Source organism: Crocodylus porosus, unplaced genomic scaffold (assembly GCF_001723895.1).
Source record: "Crocodylus porosus isolate Cpor-Errol unplaced genomic scaffold, CroPor_comp1, whole genome shotgun sequence".
NCBI classification, from domain to species: domain Eukaryota; kingdom Metazoa; phylum Chordata; order Crocodylia; family Crocodylidae; genus Crocodylus; species Crocodylus porosus.
This window is the reverse complement of record NW_017728918.1, coordinates 60,426,086-60,450,660: the sequence shown is the minus strand read 5'-3', so window position 1 is coordinate 60,450,660 and position 24,575 is coordinate 60,426,086. Positions and strand designations below refer to the sequence as shown.

Sequence of the window (24,575 nt, the reverse complement as noted above, 5' to 3'; positions counted from 1 at the left end):
GAACTAAACATGCAACCATACACACGATACAAAGATGCAGAACTGCATTGAGGCATACATAAGCGAATTGTAAATTAGATAGATAGATAGATAGATAGATAGATAGACAGAACTGTAAATACATTTATGTCATAAATATCCACCAATCATCTTTCACAAGTGGTCATCTTGCCAGGCTGCCATCTGTATCTTGATGTCTCGTATGGCTAAACCACATTCTCTTTTCACTTCATAAAAAGGTCACCCTAAACTGCAACCCACTTGTTCCACTTTTAGTGATGTTTACTTAGATATGTCAAGGCACAAAATGACATTGCTTATGCTAAGCATTTTGCTAAGGCAGCTTGCAGGCCTGCAACCAGTTGTGTTTCCGAACAAAAGCAGCTTTGTGGCTGTGATTTGTATTGAATTTCATTCACTCTTGTGATAGGTGACTCTCCCTGTGTCCTTTGTAGCTAAAGATGAAGAGGCACATAATGGGAAACCTTGATTCCATTCCTAGTTCTATAATTCTGAGGAGGAGCAAGAGTCTTAGCACACCTCTGTGTCTAGCATTTTTTACTGGCTAGCTCTAGACGCTGCCCTGCTCAGCACCTGTGTATTTTGAATCTTCCCTTGGAGGCATCCCTCTCCATTAACTCTACAGGGATCCTGGATACCTAGCCCTGATTATTTGGGTCACTTCTGAGACAAGACACCAAACTGGAAGTATTCTAGGAGAATGAATTGATTCTGATCCTGAGTTTCTCCTCCTTAATTATACTGTCTAGAAAATGGGCAATAATTCCTACTTCTTTCCCATGAGAGTGAATTAAACATTTGTAAAGCACCTTGAGATGACAAAGTACTATATAACATTTTAAGTATTATTAAAATGTCACAAGACCAGAGCACATGTCTTCCTTCCTACATTAAGATTATCATGAAAAGTGAAAGAATTAAGATTATCATGTGGAAGAATAAAATCATCCACAGCTTTCCAGAATGTAAAAGTGAGACAAATGTAAATTAACAGGATGAAACAAAAGGGACAAAATAATAAACAGTCTTTTGCCTTAAATTAAGAACCTCCCCCCAAAAAATCTACATTACTGGGATTGCTTGGTATATGGTTTTTTATGAAAGTGTTCTGGGTATCAGGGTCAATAAATAACCATGTAAAAGTGGAATCATCCAAGGCTACTCACCGATAAGCATGGGAGGAAAGCAAGGACACGCTAGACTGTGTAGGCACATTATCAATATAGTACAAGACTTGTTAGGTTTAAATAAACATTTTTTTCAATAGGAAGAAAACAAAGGATAAAAGGGAAAAAGCTGCATAATAGGATGACTCATATTTGGATTGGTTCAAACATTTAAGCCATTTAGATATTTGTGCTCTCTGGTTTGTAATCAAGAATTTATACTAATGCAGGAGGAGTGGAAAGGTCTGATGAGTCACAAACAAACAGTGTTTGTACTGGGAGAGAGAGGTGCTTTGCATTCAGCATTCAGTAAATGCTGAGACCCATAAACAGATATAGCAAGTTATTCCTTTTTCTAATCCAAACTATACTGAAATTTGACAAGATGGAGAGCTCACAAGTGAAGATGAAAGAAGCTTTGTGCGCAAAAAGAAAAGGCCACCCCTGGGATGCAAACTGGGTGAAATTCACCCAGTTATAAATGACTCAGACAAAGGCTTGCACACTATTTTGTCTCCTCACTGACCTTTCATGGTAAAGAGAGAGGCCATAGGTGGAACACTCATAGCTGAAGATGATTCTTTACCTACCCATAATACATAGTAGTATTGGAGGTGTATCAGAGGGTAGCTAATACACATACACATTCTCAGATTCAAAAGCCCATATCTTACACCTAATATACATTGCAAATGGGGGATCTTTTCACTACTGAAGCTTTAAAATCTCAGCCATTAATAGCCTTGTAAATTGTAGTGTTCATAATTCAACCAAATGCCATTAGATCAAATCCTGGGAAAGCAGCAAAGCCTGTATAAAAGACCATTACTTCAAACAAAATTGATCAAAGAGCTTTGTGACAACATTTTCTGCTCAAATGGTCAGATTGTATGTGCAGCTTGGCTACAGTCACTAATGCAACCTCTGGAAAGGAGAAGAAGCCACAGTTTATTGTTGTTCCCACTGTGTGGGTTTTGGCCACATCAACCATATCTCCACCCTGGAATCTGAAAGACTTATGATAGAGATCTTAGTAGTGATGTGGAGGTCTCCAGTCTGGTGTATCAACTGCTATCGCCCACACGGGTAGTGCAAGTGCCTCATTCTTCAACTGAGGTTAAGCGCTACACTATTTGCTCCATAAAGGTTTGTGGTAGACCCTGGGAGCATTTGCATGGAGCAAAAATCCTTTCACACTTCCTCATCAACAGGGTTCACAAAAGCTCATGATATACATCTCCAATTCAGTTAGTCTATAAGGTGTGAATCTTCCCTGCCTTCACTGATATCACTCAGTCAAACATCATTTTAAAAAATAATGATTTCCACAATGATTTGATTTGACATATGCTGTACAACTGTATCCTCATTTTCACTTAACTTGCCAATGATTTCAGAGTTTCACTTAGCAAGTCTAGAAGTTGGTGCTGTTCAATCTAAAGTGTGCTTTGAAAGGCCAAAATTATTTGCATTAGCCCCACTTCTGAAATATTCAGCTTCTGCATGGTACTCCTTATAACCAAGTGGTCAACTCTTCACACACAAGAGATCTGCTTATGTCACATGTTGTCATTAATTATTACTATACAAGATGCAATAACTATAATTCCACCATGTTGACAATAAGATACTTATTCAAATGTTAATTAAGAACTCCAGCCACGTATACCCAGAGAACTTCATCCATCCCAAGAGTTTAAGTACCATTTCTTTGTCACATTCAGTTTTTCTATTCCTGTTTTTTCTCCTTTTCCTCCCCAGCTTTCAGAATATAATTCACCGAGTTTCAAGCTGTCAAGATAATTCATTTTTATATTCTTTATTTTCTCATCATCCATCCTAGAACAACTGACAGAATAATGAATGCTTTTACTTTGTTTTAGGTTGTTTCTTCCATTTCATAGGAAAACAGATTTTTTTATCTTTAATTTTTTCTTTTATTCTTATTCTTTGTAAACTTGGTCTCTTGGAAAACAGATTAGCTCCTTTCTCCTGTACTAAGAAAGTTTGAACATTTTCCAAAAGCAGTCATTGTTTACAGCCAATTCATCAGCATCCAAGCTACATGAACATTATGTCACCCTCTTATTTTCTGCCTCAAAAATTTTTCCAATTATCTAAAAAATCATCCCTTCCCCTAGTTCTTTCAGCAAACCATTTATTTTATTTACTGGGGTTTTTTCTTTATTTTTGTATATGTTAAGAATATGAGGTTTGGGAAAATGCCTCAAAAGAATCCGTACAAGTTGAGTTTAACATCAACATTATAATCTATGTAACAAACAACAGAATCTAAAATATCCTAATTAGTTCATCCAAGAGTTGTTTCATTTTTTCCATCAGACTGCTACTTTTTCAGATCATTTAAATGTAAGAGCTCTAGTTTTATTTTATGCTGTTAACTTTTTTCACTTCAAACTTGACTTGTTGTGTCATCTTGTATATAACTTGAAAATAGGAAAAATGCAATCCAGAAAAACTGTAGTTGGATTCTTCTGGTTACACAGGTGCTTGCCCTTTTTTGTAGGTGTTACTCCCAAGTAAAAAACAATGAAATTCAGATCCTCAAAGATATCTAGATGCCTAGCTCCCATTGATTTCAGTGCTAGTTAGAAGCTAAGTAACTTGAGGTTCTGGGTCTGAATTCTTAATTATTTTGTTTTAGTTAGCAAGTACAGCACATTGCAAAGAGCTTTTTGCACCTCTGCAGCATTTTCCTGCAAGTATTTAAATTAGTATGAAAACATAGAATGTGCCTTTGAGGTGTTAAGTGTCATAAGCAATAGACATTATCACTTTTTCAGGAGGAAACTGGCACAGAGAGATTATAGATAACATTTCAAAAGCAAGATCCCTATTTTCCAAAGTCATCTAAAGCAGAACTAAAACTGGTTCCACAGGCAGCTAAAAAGATTTAGGTGGAGTCTAGATACCTAAGTTACAAAGAGAAAATTGAACTGACCATGCACCAGCAGCCACAAAGTTCAGTATGTGCCTTCATTTTGGGGAGCAAAGTTCCCCAATTAACAGTCATTTTATCCAACCTGTGGAGACAGCAGGCTGCTCCTACACAGTGAGATTGTAGTTATGGTTGTGATGATCGTGGCCATGATGATGGCAAAAAATGATGATCATAAGATCACAGAATATTAGGGTTGGAAGGGCCCTCAGGAGGTCTATGAAACTATGAAACTATGAAACCCCCTACTGAAAGAAGGACCATCCCCAAGTAAATCATCTCAGCCAATACTTTGTCCAGCTGGGTCTTAAAAACCTCCAGAGATGGAACATCTACAACCTCTCTGAGTAACCCAGGTACAAGCAATTATTTCAGGCAGAGGGCCACTTACCCAGCTTTAGCAAGCTGTTGAGGGCCAGATGGGTGGCCCCGCCCCTTGACAGGTGCCCTGCCCCCTGGTCACCATCTTGGGACTAATAGCCCAATGTCTTGGGACCAGTGTCCCAGGGCCAGCACCAGTTGGGCCCAGAGCGGGGTGCCAGCTGGCGCAGGTCCGTGGAGCTGGGCTGGGCTGCACCAGCAGGAAGAGGTGGGGAGCTGACCTGGCTCCATAGAGTGCCTGCTGGCTGGGACCCTGTATACCTGCCACCCTGCTCTGGGCTCTGCTAGCGCTGGCCCTGGGACACCGGTGTGGCCCTGTGCTCCCGCACCCACTCAAAGCCCTGTGGTACAGGTGGGGGGCAGCATCAGCCCCAATGCCCTACTTGTTGGCAGAGAAGGAGCTGGTACAGAGCATGGGGGAAAGAGGCCCCTTGCCCGCTCCATGGCCAGTGCTCCCTGCTGCAGCTTCTCGCAGCCCACACAGGGCTGTCCTGAGCAGGCACAGGCAGCCCCACGTGGGCTACAAGCAGCTCCAGTGCAGGGTGTCAGCCATGGGGAGGGCAAGGGGCTGCTTTTCCCCCGCATTCAGCACCAGTTTGTAACCCACCCCCACTGCCAGCCTGGGCCCCGCACCAGCTCCAGGCTCGCCCAACGGGGCTGCGCCACAGCAGCAGCTGCAGCCCCCCTGCTTGCTGTGCTGGGCTTGCTGTGTGGGCAGCAGCAGCAAACACTGCCCAGTGTGGCAAGCAGCGGGGCCACAGCTACTGCCACCATGGAACAGCCCCAAAGGGCAAGCCCAGAGCCAGCGCAGAGCCAGGTTACAAGCTATTCCTGAGCGTGGGGAAAAGTGGCCCCTCACCCGCCCTGTGCCTAGCACCCTGCACTGCAGCTGTTCACAGCCCATGTGGGACTGCCTGTGCCTGCTCAGGACAGCCCTGCATGGGCTGTGAGTGACTGCAGCAGGAAGCAGCAGGCAAGGGGCCACTTTTCCCTGCACTCTGTACCAGCTCCTCCCCTGCTCTCCCCCACCTAACCTGAGCTTCCTGCACTGGGGCAGCCACATGGTCCCAGGCCAGAAGCCCCTGCTGGGGCTTCCAGCTAGGGGGTGGGGCCAGGTGGACTGCTGTTGCGGGAGACTGCCGGGCTTCCCCTGGGGCCTACTGCCCCTGGCTCCTGTCATTTTTGACAGGAACCAAGGACAGATACATTTTAATCTTCAAAAAAAATTTACAGGTCCCACAGGCCAGATAGAATGGCCTCATGAGCTGCATCCAGCCTGCAGGCCATATTTTGCCCACCCCTGGAGTAACCTGTTCCAGTGCCTTACTACCCTCCTAGCGAGAAAGTTTTTCCTAATCTCTAACCTCAACTTCCCTTGCTGCAATTTAAGACCATTGCTCTGTATTCTGTCACCTGCCACCACAGAAAACAGTCTAGCTCCATCGTCTTCGGGACCATCCCTCAGGCAGTTGAAGGCTGCTATTAACACCCACCCACCGCCACCCTCAGTTCTCTTCTCCAGATTAAATAAGCCCATTTCCCTCATCTTCTCCTCATAAATCATGTACCCCAGCCCCCTAACCATTTTTGTTGCCCTCTGCTGGGCTCTTTCCAATTTGTCTACAGGCTGAGTTGAAAGTGGCCCACACTTGGAGCTAAGCTCTGTTAAAGCAGGTGCCTGCTCCAAAATGCTGCTGACCCCTGTTCTGTCCTGTGGAAGAAAAACACAGCTAACTCAGACTGACACATTTATTTCAGCCTGTGATAATACTAATGTAACCTGGGCAGTACTCCAAGAGGTACCCCCTCTCCAATTGAAGGGATCAAAGCAGGTGCACAAGCACTGTGGGAGGTGTAGGGACTCTCCTCCCCCTACAGAGCAGAGCCAGACCACCAATGGGGACTTAGCCATATACCTTTTAATACTGGGAACATAACAGGCATAAATCAGAGGGGATAGTAGACACTACAGTGCCCCAAGGGGGCAGGATTCAACAAAGGTTAGACACTTACAATCATTGACAAAAAACAGGGTTAACAAAATATAAACCACAAACAGCAGAACAAACCATATGGGTTGGTGAAATATAGAGAGGCACAAAATGCAAAATGTCAAATGACAAGGAAACATAGGGCCTTGGTACCTGGAGGGGGAGAAAACACAATGGCCCCTTTCCACTGCAAGAAGACTTACTTTTTGTTATCTCACCCACCCTAAACCACCTCAGCTGGCACTTGAACCCAAATCTCCCATGTAGTAGGCAGGAACACTGCCACACAGCCACCACCGGTGGCACGGCTCTAGCCTGCTAGGGGTCTTGACATTCTCGGAGCCCTGGCCTCACATCAAGCTGCCTGGCCTCTGACTGGAGGAGCTGGAAGCAGAGCTGAGAACCCCTCTCAGATCCTGAGTCGCTGCTCAGATCCTTGCTGGAGCTGTAGCCTCTCCCAGGGGATCCTGGAGCCCAGTGGGGAGCCTCTCCTGCCAGCCACACGCCGCACTGCTGAGGGCCCCACTGCTGCCTGCAGGTCCTGCTCCTTCAGGCTTTTCTGAGGCAACTGCTCCTACCCCACTGACCCAGCTCTGTGAAGCTCCTTCCTTACTGTCCCTTGCTGGTCTCTCCTGAGTCAGCCCATGCTGCCCCTTTTATCCCCCTCCAGGTGACCTAAGGGGCCAATAGGGACACGGGGGGGGTGAGTCTCTGGGACCTGATTGGTGTGGAAAGGGAATCCCAAATCCTCCAATTATCTTTTGCCCTTTCAAAACCCCGGGACCAGGTCACTGCCAGCCAGCCCATCACACTAATAATGCCCACCTTCTGCTCAGTAGGCTAGGAGTTACAGCATTCAGCTACAGTGTGGGAGAGATGAGTTCTAGCATACCTCAGCTGCAGGGATTTGAGGCCAATATTTCACACTTTCCAAGAGAATGCTGTAACCCCAAGGTTAATTGTACCGTCACTCCCCTGAGAGGAGGTAGATTTAGATTCTTATGCCAGCTGCCAGGTCTTGTTTCTGTTTTTTTAACCAGTGACTGTCTACTAAAAGGCATTTATACACATGCTCTGGAAGTGATGGGGGTAGGTTGTGCTTTAATTAGAGTGGCTTTCAGGGCATCTCATGTATCAGTGTCCCCATGCTTAGAAATGGCAGTGGGGGCACTATAACTAAAGATCATTGAACCAGCTTTAGTCGCAGTGCCCCCGCCTCCGTTTTTAAGCATGGGGATGCTGATACAGGAGATGCTGGAGTCTGTTTGAGGAAGGTAATTACTATGCTCCAGCAGACTTGATTAATTGAGCCTGCTCTGACGTGCTATAAGCTTACAGCGCATCAGAGCAGCATCACTACTCATGTATAGGTGCCCAAATAGTCCTGGCAACAGAGATCTGAGTCATGAGAAACCTTAATCTTCCTGTGCAGTGATGGAGAGCATGGATATCTAACTTAGGGCTGCACATTCTGCAGAAGGAGTCAGGTGCCTGAAAGTTAGAAGTTGCACTGCCTACTCCCCAGTGTGAATCTGGGTCTAAATCATCAATGGATTTAGTCCCTTGAGTCATTTAGAAGTTTTGAAAATATTTAATCTTAATTGACCCCAACAGCAAAAGATCAGCTAGATAAACTGGAAGTCAGAAACCAGATTTTCTGATTCCCACATCTATAAATTGATCGTAGTCTTCAACACATCGGTTCAGCCCCTACCTTGACATATTCACCAACTGGTTAGTATTTGGTGTGTAGGTTCTGGCTTGATTTCAATGGGGATTTTTTTCTTACAGCATATATCTTCTATTCATGTGCTATATGTTAACTTATTTACATGCATTTTTATTGCTTTACCTCTTACAGAAATAAGTCATGATGAAGCCAAACATCTTGCGGATGCCTCAGAAAAAACAACAAAGCGATCTAGAGAGTCAACCATCAGAAAGATATTTGATATGACTAAGCATCGAACAAAAAGGTCATCTCTCCTCCCAACTGGTGTGAAAGTCTGTCCACAAGAATCAGTGAAGCAAATTTTAGCCAGTCACCAAGCTTATTATAGATTAAGAGGTGAGATGACAATTCTAGTGCCTGTTTGGGGAATACAGCAATAATTCTTCTGTAGTGTGCCATTCTCTAATTCCGGGCAGCAGTTTTGGCACCTATTCTCTACTTCATGTTTATGTAAATAGATGAAAAGTTATGTGTACCAACCTCAAAGTACAATGGTGGCACAAGATACTAGCAGTTATCTGAATAGAATGGAGTAATATAAATAAGAGATGCTGAGTTAATACCACGTTCTTTAGCAGATTTAGTGGGCTCTGGATTAACAGACTATAACGACCAAATTATTGCACTGTGGATCTTCCCCAAAGATCTAGTAGATGCCACAGCCCATCATTTCTACTCACCCCGGCACTGTCTAGAACATCATAGATTTTAGAAAGGGTAACCAAGTACCTGATTTATTTAATAATTTTTAAATTATCATGGTGTCCATAGGGAGCAGGCCATTCTCTAAATGTAGAGGTGAACACAGTCCCTATTCCATAAAGCATGCTCTCTTAAAATCCCTAGAAATGGCTATACTTCTTTTTTCCTGTCTTTGAACTATAATGGAAGAAAGCAGCATCACTGCTGGAACCTAACTGTGATCATGCACGAAAAACTGAAATCCTATGAAAGACATAGATCAAATCTTAGTCACATAAAGAAAGACATTGTTGCACACAGGATGCTGAATACTTGAGACACTGTGAGCAGTTTAGCTAGAGTGGCTCCCGAGAGTTGTTCTAATTAAAACTTCCCACTCCAGAGCATGCCTAAAGATGCCCCAAGAGTCCAAGTCCACCATTCATGCATTACTGGCATCCTGAAAATCACTGCTAAACTGGACCTAGTTGCCTAGGCTTCCAAGTTTTTGCTGGCAGGCAGGTGCAAAGCCACTGAAGCACTGCTTGGTCCTTTAGTTCAGGTTGAAGGCCTAGAGGACCTTGGCACAGAATTCTTAGCTTAGGTATTTCCCTACCTATTTCATTGGCAGAATGAAAACCACTAGGTATTCTCAGAGGACAAGGGGTTCAAGTCTGTGTGGCATATCTTCATGTTCATTAATGTGCCATTACTGTGCATTTAGTTTAGTACCTCTAATAAGAGGTACTAAACTAAATGTGCACAGGTGCATGGTTTTTTAGTGACTCTTACTGCACATCAGCCTAATAGTGTGTCTGTCACCCCAGGCAGACTACTCAGAGCATTCTCCTAGAATATGGGAGTCTTAGCTTTGCATCAGAGACTTGAGTCTCCTGCTCCCATACCCCAAGGGAGTGTTCTAGACACTTGGTTAATGGTTGTTCTAGGGTGAGGCTTTTTCAGTCATCCCTAGAACCTACTCTACTCTACATGAAATAATTAAACTGAATTAGGCCAAAAAGAGAAAGAAAAAGAGATGGACTGATTCTGTACCCTGTTGCTTAAAACACACCCTGGCAGATGTAAAACTGAGGGCTCATGCCCTTGCACCAAAGAATATTTAACAAAGAAGATCAGTTGTAGGAGGAGGGGTTGTGAGGGACACTGTACTATACCTATATGTAACAATGTGAAATCCAGGACACTGCCCCCTGCCCCTCTTAAGTCAACAGTGCTGCTGCAGGCAGATGCTCAGGCAGTGTGATACAGCTCTGGGATTACTATGCAGTAGGCCTGTGTGAAGTGGCAAGTATTTGCTCTGAATTCAGATTCATCCAATTCGGAGATATAGTGATTCAATTCAGTAATTTGAATCACTGTTCTGATTCAATTCAGCCAATTTGGATCCAAAGATTCAGACATAGACAAAACAGTTTCATGTTTTCATAGTAGCTAGGGTCAGGAGGGACCTGAACAGATCATCTAGCCTGACCCCCTGCCACAGGCAGGAATGAATGCTGGGTTTACAAGACCCCAGACAGGTGATCATCCAACCTCCTCTTGAATTTGTCCAAGGTAGGGGCGAGGACCACTTCCATGGGAAGTTGGTTCCAGATTTTGGCCACCCTAACTATAAAATATTGCCTTCTGATCTCTAACTTAAACCTAGTCTCCATCAGCTTATTACCATTGTTCCTCATCACGCCAGGTGGTGCTGGGGAGAATAGGGCTCTTCCTATTTGCTGATAATCTCCTCTGATGAGTTTGTAGTCAGTACAAGCAGGCAGCAGTCCTCACCACGCTGGACACAGCTGCCTCCAGCTGGTAAGTCTGTTGTGGTGGGCAGAGGTGGGAGGGAAAGACCTTGGGGGGAGAGGCAGATCAATGGCCCCACAGCGAGGGAGGGATTGGGGCTGGGGCTGGGACAAGCTGCCCAGCTGGGGCGGGGAGGGTGTAGGATTTGTGGAGCTCCAACCACTGTGCACCACCAGTCCAGGAGGGCATGACAGCAAGTGTGTGCCCCTGGATATGTGCAGGATGGACTGGGCTGAGCTGGGCTACACTCTGGGCAGGCGGCAGAAAGTGCTGAAAGCAGGAGCTATGTCCTCCCATCACTCGCCCAGCCTCCCCATGTCCCCTGGACAAGCCGCAGCTTCAGCTCAGCTGGGCGAGCACTGACAGGGCATAGTAGCGGGCACGTGCACCTGGATCAGAGTGGGGCCAGCAACAGGGTCTATAGGGAATTTTAGGGTGGCTGCAGCCCCCCTATAGCCCGCACTTCACTGCACTCTGTAGGGCAGGCAGAGCCAGGGCTGCACTCTGGGCTGCGGCCGAGGTTAGCCACCCAGAGCACAGCCCTGACTCCACCCACCCTGCTGAGCACAGACTGGCAGTGGGTGGCTGGGGCTAGCCTCTTGGAGGGCAGCCTGGCCCATCCCACCCCATGCAGACCCAGGGGCACATGCCCGCTCCCATGCCCTCCCAGACCGGCAGCATGCAACGACAGGAACCCCCCCTCCGAACCCCCTGCCCCTCCACCCCAGCTGGGCAGCTTGTCCCAGCCCCACCCTCAATCCCTCCCTTACTGTGGGGGCATTGATCTGTCCCCCCCCCATGTCCCTTCCTCCCCGCTCTGGCCACCACAACAGACTTACCAGCTGGAGGCATCTGTGTCCAGCATGGTGAGGAGTGCTGCCTGTTTAGTCTACGGATGAATCTCTGAATTGGCACTGAATCTTTTCTGATTTGATTTGGAGGCTTCTGATTCCATTCAGGCCTTTTCATTAGTCTCCTGATTCGATTTGGATTCAAAGATTTGGCTTTTTTTGCTTTTCAGTCATTTCAGGAGTGCTTCAGAAACTTTCCACTCCCTATTTTAGCTAGTCCATTGCTCTTCAGGGTGCTTCTGTCTGAAATGGCATCCATAGCTTCACAAGACAACTCTATTTAGATGTACTGTCCTTGATGGTTCCAAATTAAACTTTCCTACAGAGTCAGACAGTGATGAATCTTCCAGTCCAGAGGAGGTATTCCCCCATTTACCACCATGGCAGTAGTACACAAGGAGCTGGAGAAACTGAGTCAAGAATACGGTTCCTAAAACTCGTACAATTCCCACGGGTTTTACAACAGTGGGAGTCGACCTTTTTGGCAGGCATGCCACCAATTAAGGTGTGTAAAGAAGTTCAGGCAGCCTGTTGGGGAGGTGCTCTAACTATGATGCTTTACACAAAGTGCCATGAGTTAGAGCACCATGGGACCCAACACATGTTCACCTATTGGGTGGGATAGGGGCCTCAGTCTGCCTTCACTGACCCATACCACCAGACAGACTGCCCCTCTCCCCAGCCCTTCCCCTCTGCTAGTTGGCAACTGTCAGCATTGGCTGGTGAGAATGAACAGAGATCCCCCTGCCATTCAGCACTCCATCTATCCCTGTTGAGGTGTTGAGGGGGGCCAGGCTGGGCCCCAAGAGGTGTGGGGCTACCCATCCCCCATGTACGTATCATGATTGTGGCCAAGGCTGGTACAGCTGGAGCTGGGGTGGGTGTGGAAAGTAGAGGCCCCACTTCATGGGCCCAGCCTGGCTACCCCTGCAGGGATCTTGTGGGAAGCTGGGCGGGTCCTGTGATGTGGGAGACTCCATTTCCCCCATCCCAGCTCCAGGGACAACAGCTTCTGCCACTATCAAGACCCTTGCACAACTCCCCCCAAGACCCCAGCAGAGGTAGTCAGGCCAGGCCCACAAGGCAGGAGAGTTCTGTCCCCCCCACGCCAGCCCCAGCTCTAGCACTGTAAAAATGCTTATGCAGGGGATGGGGAGGCTCCCCTTCCCTCCCACTGCATGGACCTGGCCTTGTTCCCCGCAAGAACCCATCAGGGATGGGTAGGCACACAGAGTGTGGGGGGCTCCCTTCCCCCCCCACACACACATCCAGCTATGCAGGGAGGAGACAGTGGTTTTCTGTCTGCTCTCTGTGACAGCCCTCAGGGTGGGACTGAGCCAGTGCTCTCTCATGCAAGCACTAGCCCAGCTCTGCAAAGAAATATGAGATGTGGGTGGAATCACCCAAAGTTAATCCTCACAGGGAACCACAGGTTCCCTAAGGCACTCTACCTTAGAGCACCCCCATCTGATATTACATCAGACAGGGGTTACATTTTCATGCAATCTTTCATGCAATTTTAAAAGCACTCTCCAGCTGCAAACGGTTGTTGTTTTATGGCTATAGATTACTTTCCAGGGCTTCATCACATGATAAACACCCTCCCAGAGTACCACTCCAATCCACTTTCTCTGCCCATTCTGCTGCTGTGCTTTCTCCTCTGTACTGTATATTACCTGCCCAATGTCCTCCCTTTCTTTCTGCTTCCTGCCCCATCTGCTGCTCATTCTCTGTCTGGTGTGCTGCCTATGTACTTCCTGACCTGCCACATGCCAGATGCAAAGAGGTTGTCCATGCCACTTGTGATGCTCATGCCATAGGTTGTCCATCCTATTTTACAACACTTGATATAGATTACAAATTAAGTAATGTTTAATATTTCTAGCTCAGTTGTTTATGATGAATATGTGGCCACTTAACAGAATCAGCATTCTAAGGTCCTGATCCAAAGCTCCCCATCACTTTTATAGGAAAAGTATATTACAAATAATTTGCAAAGAGGAAAAGGAGGCTTTATGGAACTTACATCACACAATCAAGAAGCATGAAATATACCACATGTGACTAAAGGGACTAGCCACACAGCATGAATTATAAATCATGAAAGCTCACTAGTAAACTGCTCATATGGGGCAGGTTTTACCATCCTTAAATTAAACTAGGGAATACCTTATGTAGCAAATATTGCTTGGAGTGGGATGATGAATAGGCAGCAGAATATAGGCCTAAATGAGTGCTGATCATAAGGAAATCTGTTGAAAAAACAACCCGCTGAATGATAATTCTTGAATAGAAAAATCATTAGGTAACATAGTCACTGTTAAAAATTTGATGATCTCTACTTGGAGGAAGGATTCAGTGCTGAGAAGGCAGATGTTATGCAACTCATTATGGAGATATATTGGCACAGCTGTGTGAGCAGCTTTGCACAGCATACACCTATCCAAGTTTTGAGAATAGCCATTTTATTACCAAGTAGATTAATTGTAGACAGTCCTAGGTTTTAGATACCATAAGACCAGTGGTTTTCAACCTGCGATCTGCAGACCCTGGGGGGTCCACAGATTACATCTAACGGGTCGGTTAAATATGACTATGACCAATCCAAAGTATATGAATACCCACACTTACTATGCAAAGGGGTCTGCAGCCCCATTTAAAATTGTTTAGGGGTACACAAATGAAAAATGATTGTAAACCATTTCTATACACAATAATCTCTTCTTCAGTTAAAGAACATACCGAAAATGTAAAAGTAAAATGTCATAGCCTCTGTGGTCATAAATCTTAGAAAACTCTCTGTTTCAAGCAACATTATAAACTATTCAAAATTAGATTTATAAGTGTCATTTTTTTATTTGCTGAGATGCACTATATGTTAACATTATAATACATTTATAATATGTTTGACCTTTTTATTCGCTGAAGGCTTTAGACTTGAAACATACATATTTTAAGGAGTGTGCACATTCATTCCAAGTGAGCACTACCTTTTTAAAAATCTGCAAATCCAGATTTTGTGACACTGAAAATAATTGACAATGGAATCATTCAAGTAATGAATAAACATTCATCCAAAAACATGGAGAAAGTAGTTATAGCCACTGAGTTCATAAAGCTCAGAACAATTTTGTATTTTAAGTGACAGCTAATCTATTAAGAGGGATTTTTATTGGGTTTTTTGGATTATGAAACCATGCATTTCCCCTTTGTTATTATTGCAAATTCAGAGGTTGGAAAACACATCAGTGGTGGCAAGATGCTGCAGGAAGGGTAGAGGTAAGGTTATTGATAACAGTGAGGGGGGTATTGGATCCATTAACATTTGGACCCCCAGTTTCATCCTACAAAATCGGTGATCTGATCAGAAGTGAGAGGTGACAGCTATCTGCAAGGGAGAAGTGCTAATAACATGGGACTGTGTCCCATTGCATGCATGTTCTCTTGGGCATGACCCAGACATAACAGGGTCAGGGTTCAGAAGCCCAGGGTCTACAGTACTATCGGTCCAGAAATCAAGCCAAGGTTGCAGCTCCAGGTGTCAGTCCAAGTCTGATGGATCATGCAAGTCCATGGTCAAGGCCAGGGCAGTGGTCAGGAGCTAGGGAATCCAGTTGACAGGGTAAGGTAGCAGGAGTGGGGTACAAGGTTCCAAGGCAGAGGCAAGAGGGGAGCAGGCCTCAGGCAAGAGGGGAGCAGGCCTCAGGCAAGACAGCAGATTTCCAGGGCAGAGGCAGGACAGGGGCAAGGCAACAGGGTCCAAGGCAGGACCAGGAATACCAGAGTCAAATTCACAGCAGAGAGCCTGATTGCTGTTACAGGGACAAGGCCCTGTAGGAAGCGGGAGGACCCCTCCCATCAGAGCTCTGTGGCTCCCATTGGTTCCACTGGGCACCATGATCCCCCAGGGAGTACCTCCTGGGATGGCCCAGGACAGCTGGGGTCAGCTACAGCCCAGGCCTCAGCCCAGAAGACCCAGGTTTGAGCCACAGGTTTACATGCTACCCTTCCAACAGAAGATCCTCCTTCCTCTCCCCCTGTTCAGTGATAGTCAGTATCCCCTCCCATACAGGGAACGTTTGGCCAGGGCACCAAACACAAGTCTTACCTCTGCATCAGGTTATAATGTGTGTTTTCATTCATCTTGTATGACTAATTGCTGGAGATAGTGAACCAAGTCCTCTGTGGAGCTTCTCGCAGAACCAGCCCCAGATACAATACAGCTTTAGCCCCCTGTGCTCTTGTTCTGTAACCTCCCTCTGTGGCTCATTCTCTGTCTGTTCACTTTTATCTCCCCATTGATATAGAACAGCGGTGTTTTTTCCAGGACACCTGTGATTCTCCTGCCCGCTCCAAGCTTGGCATACCATTTGGTGATTCATCATCATGAAAGCATGACTTGATGTTTAATAAATGAATGTATACATATGTACAAAGAGAAAGAAAACATCATTTCCTGGGGGATTTTACCTACATGAGGATAAAATCAAGTTTTTTAGGTGTCTTATGAAACAGAAAAAGAGTGCACAGCTTTAAACACCAGGCTGCTCCTTTGACTAGGAGATTTAATTGATCTCTTAGAGGCTTTGGAAAAACTATATTTGCTCTAAACTTTCTACTTAGAAAATCAGTGAGATTTTTTCTTAGCTTGCTGCATTTTCAAGCTTCCTTTGGAATGTCAGTGCAATTTATTTAAAGCATAGATTTGTCTAGCTTGTTCTGTATCTAGTAGCTGAGCATTTCTAGCCTACATATTAACTTAGCTGGCTAGCTACAAAATACAACAATTAAAGTATCCACACTGGCCAGTTTCTCTGTCCTTTTGCTGCTTTTATCTCAGTGATCTTAGCATCCTTGTAAGGAAAGAAGTATGTTTTTGGGTTCGTTCTGTATTAATTATTTGTACTGATAAGAGCCTTGGGTTACATTCATCTCTGGTGTCATTCCAGGCAAGTCAGCACTCTTCATACTCAAAGGTCCAATCCTTCAGTTATAAAGACAAATGTCCACATGAAGTTATAGACCACTAAATAAATCCTTTTCTTGAAATTATTAAAATAGCTTTTTACGTTTCAAATGCCAAAAAGGGACATCTTGGTTTCTAAGATGCTGCAGAACATGGCCTGGAACTTTCTTGTGGGTTGACTACATTCCTCCTTGACTCTGTTCTGCTTCTAGTTTGCCAGGAAGTTGTATGGGAAGCCTTTCGGATCTTTCTGGATAGGATTCCTGATGCTTCTGAATATCAGAACTGGGTTGGTGCCTGCCAGCGGGAAACATTCTGCATATTTGACATTGGGAAAAACTTCAGCAACTCCCAAGCGCATCTGGAAATAATCCAGCGGGTAAGAATTATTCTTATTATTTAGCTTTGTCTATAAACAAGTGAAGTAAACATTTCTCAGATCCAACCCCTGAATTTTATGCAGTCAAGGCAAAGAGAGAGGAAGGGGGCACCACAAAAAAAAAATCAACATTCATTACATAAAGAAAAGTGTCCTAGACAAAGATTAACTATAAAGTATGAACAGGCTTCTGCTCTTCGATTGAACTTGCCTACTAGTAAAATGCTTTTTTTCCCCCCAATCTTTTTGCAGCGAGTAAAACATAGGACCCTCCAGGAAAGGTAAGTAAAGCAGAAGTAGAATACATACCAGTTGATGCTGTTTTCCTTCTTTTGAAAAAGGTATGTGAAAGATGTATATGGCTTTGAGAGAGTATATGTATGTACAGCAGTCTGGTATACACTGTGTGGGAGATATGAGAGATACAAATATATACCCTTTATTTTATGGGGAGCAGTAATATTGTTCCATATAATTATGGATGCACAAACCATAGTGGGCTAGTGCCTGTTCAGCTTGGTTATAGCGGATGAGCACTAAGGCGCTATATAGTTCTTAAAGCTCTTTGACTGCTAATAAGTCCACATCCTTAGCAATATGTCCCTAAAAATTCCCATTTTATTGAGTCATCCCATTTCCTTTATACAAGATAAGAGATTTTTTTCATGATGTTACAGTTTGATCTGTGTAATCTTTTGTGCCAGAAGTGGAAGTTAAGCCATAGCATTTAAATATGTTTTGTTCAGGTTTAAAATTAAACCAGTCTGGCTTCACTATACTTGTATAGTAATGGACAGGCAAAACAGTTGCCTCATATATGCTGACAGGCATTTCCAAGCCATAACCACTTCCCTTAAAACTGTTTAGTGATACATCTGTGCACAGCCTTAGTTTGATTTAAAACAATTTAATTTTTATATACATTGTTTTATATGTTACAGCAAATTGCACATTTTTTACCAAACCAAAAAAGTTTTGCAGTTCATTAGAAGCTACAGAAATAAGATAAATCATGCCATATTCTGAAAAGATAAATTCAATACTAGCTACTTTCCATGCATCTAAAATAAAAATGTAATAGACTATTTGTTGTGTCTAATAGATATACCTGTAGATTCCTGACAGACAGCAGATCATCCACAATATTCAGTGGGCTACATGCCTGGAATAGCATATATAATGAAAATACTCATAATATTAAGTACACATAAAGAAGAGGAAAAGGTGGAACCTTGCTAAATTCCTCAGTACATTTGTAGAAAGCCTACAGAAATGTACATACTGATATCAAGTAGATTGCTATTGTTGTGTGCACTTTATTTTTCTATAAAAAAGGTGGAAGGATTTAATTCTTGATTCAGTGCACTAGTTTTAAACCAGTGATACCCTCCTTAAGTCAATGCACTGGTACAAACATAAAACCAGTGTGACAAAGTAGCATCTCAGGTCCTATCGTATGTTAAGAGAATATTCACAACTAAACTCTTAAAAGTTTGACGATAACAAATAATTTAACATTGAGCTTTCCCTCCTTTTATAAAAGAAATAGTACAGTCTGAATCACATGATCATCTACAGTCTCAAGTTAATACAAATGTCATTGGACCGTCAATTTTAGACATCCAATAGTAGCAATGTATAATGCATTTTTACTCACGTACTAACTTATCACAAGAATTTTACCTGTCTTCCTTGACTTTAATGTTATTATTTGGAGGGTTTTTTCCTCTCGTAAATGTGTTATTTAATTAAAGGCTTAATTAAAACTCCCACTGAATTTTGTAGAATATTATCAGTTGCACTCCAGTGCAAACTGTGCTGGGCGTGCGGACAACAGCCATGCCAAGAGTCAGGTAGATTAATTTTAAAATGATCAACCACCATGAATTTTCCAGACCAGTCCTGAGTTTTAGGAGCAAGTCCTCAGCTGCCTGAATAATCCATGAGATGGGATTTTTCTCCTGAATTTGAAAAGTTGGTTCTGGGATCAATACTAAGCAGCATCCTTCTACATCTGGTCAGTGCATGGCTCAGTACATGGTTGCCTGGTTTCACATGAATGTAACTATGCAACTTGTTAAAAGCCCTGGAGATATTACATTTGTTGCACTATATAGTCTGTTTTACTGTGACAAAAAGCCAGCATTTACAAGTCCAGGCTGTTTGTTGCACCAAAAAAATTGCCAGTCTGTCTCAGAATGGTGTCTCTGTGACAAATGTAATGTGTGTACAGGTCTGAGAGACCCTCCTATATCTTTTAGTGTTCTGTTCTGCCTCCCTCCTCCCAAGGAGGATCCCTGATAGCCCACCCAGCCTACAAGCTACTAGAGCCCTGCAAGGGCTGGCTTGCAGGAAGCTCCATCAGCTGTTCCTGCTGGTGGCAACAGAGACAGGCCTGCAGCAGCAGAAGACTACTCAATCGGCCCTTGTGCAATGACTGCCAAACCACCCCTTGCTGACCTGGGCAGCTTGCAGGCAACCCTCTCAGTGTTGCTACTGGGCAGCAACAGTGATGGGGCTACAAGGGTTGATTGGGTGATAGAGACCATCTGATCCAGTGTGCCACGACAAGTGGTGTATTGTGCAATATGCATATTGGGCAATGCTGTCAGTGAACCTATGCCACTCACTGAAAGACTCCCCCAGGGGTGGGGGGGACTAAGGAGTAGCCCCCCTATCAGTCACAGCTGGACAGCACTTACACACATGCAGGGAGGCTGCTCCAATGTACTGTATATCTAGCGTGTCAGAGCAGAATCAATTAATTGAGTCTGCTGGAACACAAAAACTAATGCGCTCCAGTAGCTTCCAACATCATGTGTATCAGCGTCCCCATGCTGAAAAATTGTGGCAGGGTGCTTTGAACTAAAACTTATCAAGTGAGCTTTACCTCAAAGCACCCTGGTGCCATTTTTTCAGCGTGAGGACACTGATACATGTGATGCTTGGGTGCCTTTAATTAGTGCAGCTCACTAATTAGCCTCTCCTCCCCGCCCCCTGCCTCCCAGAGCACGTCTGTAAACATTTGGAGAGCATGTCCTTGTTGTGCTTCATCCAGGGGGCTATGCACACATTCATGCCCCATAATGCTATTTTTATTTGTAGGTCTATAAAAATAATGTGCGTCTAAAGCACAAGAGAGAACTATAGGCTACCTCCTCAACTAGAAGCATTATAGCCATACATTTTACCTGGGCAAATTAGCTCTGTCTCTCAACAGAACTAATTTTTCCAGGCACAGTGCCACATAGAAGTGGCTATGCTAATTAGCAGATCTAAATATCCCTCCCATAATACTGTACTAAGGCAACTATGCTAACCAGAACCTGCAGTGGATAATATTTTTAGCTGTGGTGGTCTACAATTGTCTGGGGCTGTGTCCCAGATTTTGGTCCCTGAAGGTCGATTGTTTTGACTGATTTCAGAACTAATTTCTTATGCACCTCCTGCCCAACATAGCTTTCCTTGGATGCAGTGTGGAGGGTGAGGTAGATGACTACAAAGTTATTCATATTGTAGCTGAGAATGTAGGTGGCTATGAGTATGTTGCTATACTTAAATCTCCCTTATTGTTTGGAGAAATAGGTTGCTATGTACTATTCATGAACTTTCTATCACACACTTTCACACTCAGTACTAAGAAATGCTGCACATTATTTCAAGTCATAGAAAAAGTTTTCAGTCCTACTTTATAAGATATCTAGATCTATTCCAGCATGCTTAGCATGACCTTCCTTGGGCATTCATGCTAGGAACTTATTGTTGTCATAATTAAGACTATATTATGCATTTACCATGTTCTGTTTTCTCCCACTCAGATCAGTTTTCACCAGAACACTTCACTCAGTGTCACATCCTCAGTAACAGTGATTTCTATGAAAATCTGAGATTTTTCTACTTCTGTCATTTCAGCAGTAGGACTTTATTTTTCTATGCAATGATATTTTTTCCCATTTGAAATCCAAAGCACTTAAAAAGCTTTTACGCAAAACTTAAAGAAATAAAAATCTGAAATATTCAACATCGAAAACTGTAGCCCAGAATATGAAAATTTCAGAAAGCAATTAATTTTTAAATAGCGTTTTAAAATATAAGCAATTATGCAGAGTTAACCATAGCAACCCTTAGCATCCCCACTATAAAAGTTGCATACCCACACATACCTACAGCACCAACTTTGCAAAGCTAGCCAGATCTCTTGCAAAATGTACTTATCTGTACTTTACTATAACTTAGAACCATGCAAAACTATCAGTTAAAATACATTTACTGTGTAAATACAATTTTTGCATATGGAGTCATTAACAAACAAGATTCTAATTGTAATAAGTTTCAGATTGAAGTACCATTTGTATTTTTCAAAATGAATCTTGCTGTTTCCTATTAAGGTAGTATAGAGAAAACAACAAGAGTTTTGCCCTGCCTTACAGGAATATTTCTTTAGAAATGCAGGGTTTTTGGCTGTAGCTATGTTCGTCTAAAGACATAGGCAGGCAAGCTTCTTTGGGTAGATGTCTTAAAGATGGACAACTTTAGATGGATATCTTTTATTAGACCAGCTGAGTACTGTAGTTGATAAAAAGTTCTTTAGAAGCTTTTGGGCACAAGCGCCCTTCTTCAAACATAGGGAGTCTCTGCTGTTCTGAGATCTCCAAGGAATGAAAGAAGCTAAAAGTGTGATAGGAAGTTAGCAAGAATGTAAATAGGTAGAAATTAGGAAAACAAAGGGTAGGGAAGGGAGGAAACGAGGGACAAATAGGTAAGTAAAGGAGACTCTACTGTAGTTGAGTTCTCCAAGGTAAAAAGGAGTCAGTCTGTGAAAAAGTAAATAGTTGGCAATTAAGAAGGCAAAGGATAGAAAAGGGGAGGAAGGGAGGAAAGAAAAGTGTAAATGTCAGATCAGGCAGGTACCTGGTGAATCAGATGTCAGGCAAGTTGGATTGTGTCATAAATCCAATGTCTATATCAAGTCCATCATTTTTTGTATCCAGTAGATTTATGAAGTGAAGTTCATAGGCTTGTCTATGAAAGGTGTTTTGTAAGCTCCCTTTGAACTGAAAGATCGGAGAGGGAATGATTGTCTTGTGAGATGTGTGCACCCACAGGTAATTGGATAGTTTTGTCTTTGATGGATACATATTTTCCGTCAGGGCATTTGGTGCACTGGATGAGATTTATAACATTTCTGGAGGTACAGGTGTAAGATCCAGGAATGGCTACAGTCTGATGGAGGGGTGATGATTGTTGAATTTTTGGTGAAAATCAATCAGATACTGCAATGATTGTTTTCCACCAAAAATCAGTCAGTCCCTGATTGATTCCACTCAAAATTCAATAATCATAACCCCTCCACTAGACTATCATTTGAATACTCTAATACCAGCATTTCCTTTTTGGACACCATGATCAATATCCAAAATGGTAAACTACAAACCACCATATACAAGAAACCCATGGACCAATATACATATCTACACAGAACCAGCAGCCACCCTAAACACACCAAGAAAGCTGTAATTTACAGCCAAACGCTCCAATGCCACCAAATTTGCACCAAGAAGAATGCCTGTGATCGCCACTTCACAAATCTCAAAAGGGCCTTCACTCAACAAGGACATTCCTCAAGAGAAATAGATCACACTTTTGAAAGAGCCACCCAGATACCACATGAAGTTTGTTACAATACAAAAAGAAAATCCCTATGAGCTGCACACCATTAGTTATGGCATACCACCCTTCCCTGGAACTTACACAGAAAATCCTCAAACAATTGCAACCCATACTAGATGAGAAACCCAATTCTTAAACAGATCTTTCTAGAACCATCCATCCTAGCTTTTAAACAAGTACCAAACCTCACTCATCACCAGAAACAAACTCTCTATGACCCAAACCACACACAATGGATCCAGACCATGCCAAGGCAAAAAATGCAAAATCTGCCAACACATCTCCACCATTCCCACAGTAACCACACCCCACAATAGAACCATCATCATTCCTGGATCTTATACCTGTACCTCCAGAAATGTTATATTTCTTATCCAGTGTACCAAATGCCCCAATGGAAAATGTATAGGAGAGACCAAACAACAACTGTGCACTGGAATGAACACACACCAAAAATCCATCAATGACTAAAATATTCAATTACCTGTGGGTGCATACTTCTCACTAGACAGTTACTCCCTCTCTGATCATTCAGTTCTAATCTTCAAAGGGAACTTACAAAACAGCTTTCATAGACAAGCCTACAAACTTCACTTCATAAATCTACTGGACACAAAAAATGATGGCATCAATATAGACATAGGATATATAGTTGGTTTCTTAGTTGGTAGGGTCAGAAGGGACCTGAGCAGATCATCAAGTCCGACCCCCTGCCATGGCAGGAAAGAGTACTGGGGATCAAACGACCCCAGCAAGGTGTTCATCTGGCCTCCTTTTAAAGATCCCCAAGGTAGGAGCCAGCACCACTTCGCTTGGAAGTTGGTTCCAGATCCTAGCCACCCTGACAGTGAAGTGGCATCTCCTGATGTCTAGCCTGAATCTACCTTCTGCCAGCTTGTGACCGTTATTTCTTGTCACTCTTGGTAGTGCTTGGAGGAACAGGGACTTCCCCAGTGCCTGCTGGTCCCCCCTGACTAGTTTGTAACAGGCCACTAGATCCCCCCTCAGCCTTCTCTTCTGGAGGCTGAACAGGTTCAGGTCCCTCAGCCTCTCCTCGTAGGGCCTGCCCTGCTGACCCCTGATCATGTGCGTGGCCCTCCTCTGGACCCTCTCCATGTTGTCCACATCCCTCCTGAAATGCAGTGCCCAGAACTGGATGCAGTACTCCAACTGCGGCCTGACCAGTGTCGCATAGAGGGGGAGGATCACCTCCTTGGACCTGCTTGAGATGCATCTGTGGATGCATGACAAGGTACAGTTGACCTTCCTGACTGTGTCCCCACACTGTCAGGACATCTGATTCACCAGGTACCTACCTGACCTGTCCTTTTAAACTTTTCTTTCCCCCCACAACTTCCTCCCCTCCCCTGCCCGCCTTTTCTACCCTTTGTCTTCTTAATTTCCAACTATTTATTTTTTCTCAGACTGCCTCTTTTCTACTTTAGAGAACTCAACTACAGTCTCCTTTACTTACCTATTTCCCTCTCATCCCCCTCCCCTCCCCACCTTTTGTTTTTATCCTATCACACTTTTAACTTCTTTCATTCCTTGGAGATCTCAGAACAGCAGAGACTCCCTATGCCTGAAGAAGGGCGCTTGTGCCTGAAAGTTTGCAAATAACTTTTTTACAACTTACTCATTTGGTCGAATAAAAGATATCATTTCTACCCAAAGAACTTTTCCTGACTAGAAATGCAGTTTTCTCGTCCTACAATTTTTCAGGAAGAGCTACCAGTCCTGTTATACCTAAGTATATTATTTGTCAGACTACATCGCAGCCACTATCTTTTTAGACAAGGGGGATTTGGACATATTGCTAGAAGAGGATATTATACTCTATGGTCAGGTATAGACATTACACTTTTACCAGTACAAGTGTACAGAAACCAGTCTATAACCATGACAGAACAGAAATTCAGCACACAAAGACTGGTTTAAAAATTGCAGAACCCAATCTAAGATT

At 43.6% G+C, this 24,575-nt stretch overlaps 1 protein-coding gene across 1 annotated transcript in view; it reads left to right on the top strand.

The window, feature by feature from the left end:
* IMPG1 (interphotoreceptor matrix proteoglycan 1) overlaps positions 1 to 24,575 on the top strand; it is a 145,178-nt gene that overhangs the window by 17,292 nt on the left and 103,311 nt on the right. Inside the window, exons 2-4 of the mRNA XM_019537655.1 lie at positions 8,380 to 8,586; positions 16,776 to 16,942; positions 17,195 to 17,223. Coding sequence (XP_019393200.1) covers positions 8,380 to 8,586; positions 16,776 to 16,942; positions 17,195 to 17,223 — 403 coding nt within the window. The remainder of the gene's footprint in view (positions 1 to 8,379; positions 8,587 to 16,775; positions 16,943 to 17,194; positions 17,224 to 24,575) is intronic.